The sequence below is a fragment of the Salpingoeca rosetta genome, assembly GCF_000188695.1.
Source record: "Salpingoeca rosetta unplaced genomic scaffold supercont1.20, whole genome shotgun sequence".
Classification (NCBI taxonomy): Eukaryota; class Choanoflagellata; order Craspedida; family Salpingoecidae; genus Salpingoeca; species Salpingoeca rosetta.
The window spans coordinates 358,316-364,307 of NW_004754914.1; the positions used below are offsets into that span (position 1 = coordinate 358,316).

Genomic DNA, 5,992 nt, shown 5'->3' on the forward strand with positions numbered 1-5,992 from the left:
CGCACACGCACACACACGTGTGGCTCTGTGTGGAATGTGAATGTCAAATACGCACACGACGCAAGAGCGCCTGAATGAGTGAGAACTCTCGTGTACTCGGGGTGGCGGGGAATGGTATTCAGAGTTCCAACAACCGAGCGTAGTCTCACTCCTTAGAGGGATCGATACGCCTCACACGTCACGTCAACGGTTTCCTGTCTACATGTGTGAGTGTCACACACACACACACACACACACACACACACACACACACACACACACACACACACACACACACACACACACTTACTCTCACACTCACACACACCCACATTCATACACATGCGAACTGCAGAGCATGGGGATCCATGACGCCCTGGGCACAGTGAGCTTGTGGCGCTATCTTCTCGGTGGGGCGGTGTCCTTTGCCACATCCGCGAGCGCGTGCATTGCCAATCTGACGCACCATACACACTCACAGGCATACTCACACTCATACATGCACACGCACAGGCATACTCACACCCGTACACGCACACGCACGTGCATACATGCATGCGCCGTTTCACTCACCGACCCGCTTCCTCGCACCCCACAGGGTTCTCGCTGCTGCCCGCGTGCCTGCAACTCGCCACCATCTTCCTTGTGCCGGAGTCGCCAAGATGGCTCTTCCTCTCCCGCGGGCGCGAGACAGATGCCCGACGTGTGTTGGAAACACGCGCGCATACAATGCACTGCGACCTTATGCAAGCGTTGCTTGCTTGCTTGTTTGCTTGTTTGTTTGCTTGCTTGTTTGCTTGTTTGTTTTGTTTGTTTGTTCGTTCGTTCGTTGACGAATGTGCGTATACGTGTGTTTGCTTCCTTGTACCTGCAAACGCATGCCCATGTGTACTTGGCGCGCAACAACTCAGGGCCCAGCTCACGCATGACCCTGCCACCACGATGACTGCACAGGACACCTGCGCCGGCTGCGCGGTGGTGATGAGAGCGCAGTCGAAGGCGAGATGCAACGGATGCAGCAAGAACAGGACGCACAGGCGGCAATTGAGGTGAATGCGGTGATGAGGGGGGAGGAGAAGCGAAGCCACGTGCAACACCACGTGGCACTACCTTGCAGTGCTTGCATCACCCATGTGTGTGTGTGAGAGAGAGAGAGAGAGTGAGCGATTGCATTGCGAACACCACCTCCACGTTTCCAACCGAACTGCTTCTCTGCAACGACCCATTGCCTCCACCATGCGCAGGTGCTGGGCGTGTTTGAGCTGCTACGAACACGGTCATTGTGGAAGACGCTTGTGATTGGCATTACGCTGCAGGCGTGCCAGCAGCTCTCCGGCATCAACGCAATCTTCTACTACTCGAGCTCCATCTTCAAGGACGCGAACGTCAACAACGGCGACGTGGCAACCGCCATCGTACGTCCCCACCGCTCTTGCGTGGCGTGTGTGTGTGTGTGTGTGTGTCTGTGTGTGTCTGTGTGTGTCTGTGTGTGTCTGTCTGTCTGTGTGTGGTGAAGGTGGTCATTGGGGATAGATTTGTGACAGGGTGTGTGTTGGATGTGATGGGATCTTGTCCATTTGAAGTGTTCATCTCACAATAACCCCCTCCCCATCTCATATACCCACTCTCACACCACCACGCTCCCTCACGACACATCCACGTGTTGGCGCTGCTTGCAGGCTGGCGTTGTGAATGTGGTGATGACCGTGGTGTCTGTTGTGCTGATTGACCGGCTCGGGCGGCGGCCGCTGCTGCTGTTTGGTCTCTTCGGTATGGCGGCCTCCTACGCCCTCCTCACAGGTGAACAAGACACGCGCCACACGCACACAACCAACGCGGATGGGGTGGAGAGAAAGAGTGAGAGAGAGTGTGTGTGTATGTGCGTATGTGTGTTGTGTACTTGTGTATGTATATATATGTGCACATGGTGCCCTTCATTCATTCGTCTCTCCCTCTCTCTTCGTTACCCACTTGCTCCTCCCCACCACAGCACACCGCCACTCACTGTATTGCCCATCTTTTCTTCTTCACTGTCTCACTTCTGCGCAAACCTGCACCAGTGTCCGTGTACACGGAGGACAAGGCGAGCTTCATGTCGAACATCAGCGTCCTCTCTGTCATCCTCGTCATCGTTTGCTTCGCTGTAGGGCCCGGTGGCATTCCCTGGCTCATGGTTAGTCGGCGCAACACGCATCGCTGCGGCAATCAGCTGGCGCCACACGTGCATCGAGAGGGGGAGAGAGAGAGAGTGTGTGTGTGTGAGAGTGTGTGTGTGAGTGAGTGTGCGTGTGTGTGTGTGTGAGAGGGCGTGAGTGAGTGAGTGAGTGAGTGAGTGTGCGAGTGAGTGTTTGTGTGGGTGGGTGAGTGTATGTGTGTGTGAGAGGTAGACACAGACACGCAAGTAGACAACTGTCGATTCATCCGTCGCCTCTCGCCTTCACTTGCCACACCCCCTTGTGTTGTGCCTTTTACCAGGCCGCTGAGCTGTTTCCTGCGCAGGCCACTACCTCCGCCATGTCGCTGTGCGTCGCGTGCAACTGGATCTTCAACTTTGTTGTTGGCATTTCCTTCACGCCACTCCAGGTAACGCGTGCATGTGTGTGTGTGCACATGTGTGTGCAGGCAGGTTCACAGCAAAGCGGGTTCACGTGCGTCACCCTCACACGCACAACACACTGACTTCACACAATCACACACACTCTCGTCTTTTTCTGTTTGCAGAAAGCCATTGGCCACAATGTTTTCATTCCCTTTATTGTCCTCTGCTCTTTGTTCGGCCTCTTTGTTCTCGTGTTCGTGCCAGAGACGAAAGGTGCGTGCGTGCGTGCGTATGTTGACGTCTTGACGTGTGCGAGCGTCATGAGTTTGCATCTGCGTACCTGTGTGCATATGTGCTGTCCTCTGTTGTCACCCCCAAATCAACGCGTCTGCTCTTCGATATCAATGGCTCATATGCGTGCGTGTGTGTGGTTGTGTGTGTACATGTGTGTGCGTATGCTTGTGTATACATTGGGGGGGGGGGTTGTGTGCGTGTGCAGGCAAGACCATTGACCAGATCCAGCATGAGCTGAATCCGCACACGCGCAAGGTTGAGCAGACTGTACAGGTGGACCAGTAGCAGCACATCCATTGCCTGCCATTGTCCTGAGTGCGTTTTGTGCGTATGTGAGGGACAGAGGAGAGGGGCAGAGGAGGGGGGCAGAGAAGAGACAGAGGAGGGGAGCAGAAGAGAGACAGAGGAGGGAGAGAAGCAAAACACACACACACACACACACACACACACACACACAAAGACACACACACACACACACACAAAGACACACACACACACGCACACACACACACAAGTTGAGAATGTTATGGAAGATGACCATAAATTTTCCGAATCGCTGAGCCAGCCAGCCAACACGAAGCAAAACCCAAACAACACCTTCCTCCTCAAGAGCGACTTGCCACACCCCGTCCGTATCCACATCCATATCCATCCAACAACATGTCTGTCGCTGCGGGCTACCACGCCGTCGAATACAACGAGGGCGACAAGTACCAGGGCGAATGGAACGCCGAGGGGCAGGTGTGTGTGTGTGTGGGTGTTTTCATGTGTGGGTGAATGCGTGGTTTCCTTTGTCCCTTACTTTTTTTTTTTTTTTGCTTTGTATGCTTGGTTTGCGCTCATATCGGCATGCAGTGTATAATGGCACACGTTTCACTGACGCCAGCACCGCTCACACACACCCATGGTTTGGTCAACAGCGTGAAGGGTTTGGGATCCTCACCTTTGCGGACGGTGCCCGCTTTGTTGGCCACTTCAAGGCCGGTCTCTGCCACGGAAAGGGCATCCTCACATTCCCCGGTGTGTGTTGAATTGAGTTGCACTCACGTCGTTTCTTGCCTGTACTGTGCCTGGTACTGTGGTTGCTGTGGAATGTTGGGGGTCTTTCATGCTTTTTTTGTGAAACAAGCAGATCATTTGCTTCTCTGCTGCTCCGTTGTTGTGCGTGTCTCTCTTTGTCACTCATCTCGAACATTCGCCCTTGCTCATGTTCACCCCCGCCCCCGTGTCACCTCACAACACACATATTATATGCATGCCAAACACGACGCAGACAACAGCAAGTATGAGGGTGACTTTGAGGGCGGCAAGTACCACGGCTACGGCGTCTACCAGCGTGCGGACGGGATGAAGTTCCAGGGCCAGTTCCAGGCCGGTCAGGTTGATGGCAGGTACGTGAACAAGCACACGCGAATACCTCCGACGTGTCAGTTTGCTAGCATGACCATCACCGCAATAATAGCTCACTCACATCTGGTTTGACCCCGATACACGTGTTGTGCTTGTGCATGTGGATGTAATGTGACAGTGGTCTCTTGACCTTCCCTGATGGCACACATGGCCAGCCTCGCCAAGAAGGTTAGCTTTTGTGTGTGTGTGTGTGTGTGTGTGTGTGTGTGTGTGTGTGTGTGTGTGTGTGTGTGTGTGTGTGTGTGTGTGTGTGTGTGTGTTCGTATTTCCCGCTCTCACCTGTTCCTTGCTGGCTGTGTATTTCCATCGCAGGCATCTGGAAGGGCTCGCAGCTTCTGACTCGCACAAAAGCCAGCGAGGCCGTGAACCTCGCCGAGGTACCCACGCGTGCACGTCTCCTGTGTGCTTGGTGGATGTGTGTGTGTGTGTGTGTGTGTGTGTGCCTTTGTGCGTGTGCTTATGTATGGATGTGTTTGTCGTCATGTTATCCTCGCGTACGCTCACTTCATGACACACACACACACATACACACACACACACACACACACGCACACAGCAATCTGCCATCACAGCGAGGGCGCAGGGCGCTAACAAGTGATCAGATCAAGGCCCCTGCTCCACGAACCGCATCCCTCTTCACCTTTCCTCCATTGTCCCTTGACGCGTGCTTTCCTTCATTCCTGCCTGGTGTTGCATGTTTGTGTGTGTGTGTGTGTGTGTGTGTGTGTGTGTGTGTGTGTGTGTGTGTGTGTGTGTGTGTGTGTGTGTGTGTGCCTCTTTGCGGGCAGGCCTGCTTTCCTCTGATGCATTGCGTGTATGTATGTGTGTGATGTGTTGGCCTGTGTCTCATTCGTCAAACAGCGACAACAACAACACGAACAACAGCAAGCAAAAGCAGAACCATTGTCAAACACCACAACACCAGACAACAAGCGTGATGGCTACAAGCAAGAATGTCACGTTTGAGGTGAGCAGGGACGATGACAGGCAAAGCATAACCCTGCCCCTGAGGATACGTACAACCGCGAGCAGCTCCTTCAAAGGTGCGTTGTGTCGGTGTGTGTGTGTGTGTGTGTGTGTGTGTGTGTGCGTGTGTCTGTGTGTCTGTGTGTGTGTGTGTGTGTCTGTGTGTCTGTGTGTGTCTGTGTGTCTGTGTGTGTCTGTGTGTGTGTGTGTGTGTGTGTGTGTGTGTGTGTGGCCCTCGTCATCAACACCAGGCAACACGATGTTGGAGAATGCCGAGGCGGAGCTGCAGCGCGTCTCCGGCGACCAATCACGATGCATCGACGTAAACAACCGCTCATCTCTGTTGCGTGCCCTGGATATGCGAACAAATCTAAACACACCTACACACACCCACACACACCTACACACGCACACACACGCACACACGCATACGTTGGTGCTCATCACTCGACGCTTGTGTTTGCAGCGATACATGCGACAGACGGGGATGGATGTGCTGTGCCCGCGTGTTGCTGCGTGGTGCTTTGACGAGCCCATACCCGGGGACCGCGGCCTGCTTGATGGTGCGTGATGTGTGTGCGTGTGTGTGTGTGTGTGTGCGTGTGTGTGTGTGTGTGTGTGTGTGTGTGTGTGTGTGTGTGTGTGCGCATCTCCGTCTATATGTGCGGATATGTACGTCGATATATCGCGATAGAGCGCGGGAGAGACGCTGTGGCGCCGCGCCGCCCTCCTTCGGCTTCCTCTTGCATGTGTTGCCTCCACGCTCGACCACGCGGCGTGAGAGCGCTGAGAGAGGCAGAGAGA

At 54.3% G+C, this 5,992-nt stretch overlaps 2 protein-coding genes across 2 annotated transcripts in view; both read left to right on the top strand.

Moving 5' to 3' along the window:
* PTSG_07571 (uncharacterized protein) overlaps positions 1-3,097 on the top strand; it is a gene marked incomplete at both ends in the record, with an annotated part of 4,518 nt that extends 1,421 nt beyond the window's left edge. The window contains 9 exons of the mRNA XM_004991310.1: positions 335-389; positions 578-682; positions 934-1,028; positions 1,224-1,394; positions 1,659-1,779; positions 2,040-2,152; positions 2,455-2,562; positions 2,701-2,791; positions 3,018-3,097. Coding sequence (XP_004991367.1) covers positions 335-389; positions 578-682; positions 934-1,028; positions 1,224-1,394; positions 1,659-1,779; positions 2,040-2,152; positions 2,455-2,562; positions 2,701-2,791; positions 3,018-3,097 — 939 coding nt within the window. The remainder of the gene's footprint in view (positions 1-334; positions 390-577; positions 683-933; positions 1,029-1,223; positions 1,395-1,658; positions 1,780-2,039; positions 2,153-2,454; positions 2,563-2,700; positions 2,792-3,017) is intronic.
* Positions 3,098-3,472: 375 nt separating this feature from the next.
* Positions 3,473-5,992, top strand: part of PTSG_07572 (MORN repeat-containing protein 4) — a gene marked incomplete at both ends in the record, with an annotated part of 3,391 nt that continues 871 nt past the window's right edge. The window contains 9 exons of the mRNA XM_004991311.1: positions 3,473-3,553; positions 3,733-3,832; positions 4,086-4,203; positions 4,341-4,390; positions 4,535-4,599; positions 4,795-4,886; positions 5,084-5,265; positions 5,440-5,510; positions 5,655-5,751. Of these exons, the coding sequence (XP_004991368.1) occupies positions 3,473-3,553; positions 3,733-3,832; positions 4,086-4,203; positions 4,341-4,390; positions 4,535-4,599; positions 4,795-4,886; positions 5,084-5,265; positions 5,440-5,510; positions 5,655-5,751 (856 nt within the window). The remainder of the gene's footprint in view (positions 3,554-3,732; positions 3,833-4,085; positions 4,204-4,340; positions 4,391-4,534; positions 4,600-4,794; positions 4,887-5,083; positions 5,266-5,439; positions 5,511-5,654; positions 5,752-5,992) is intronic.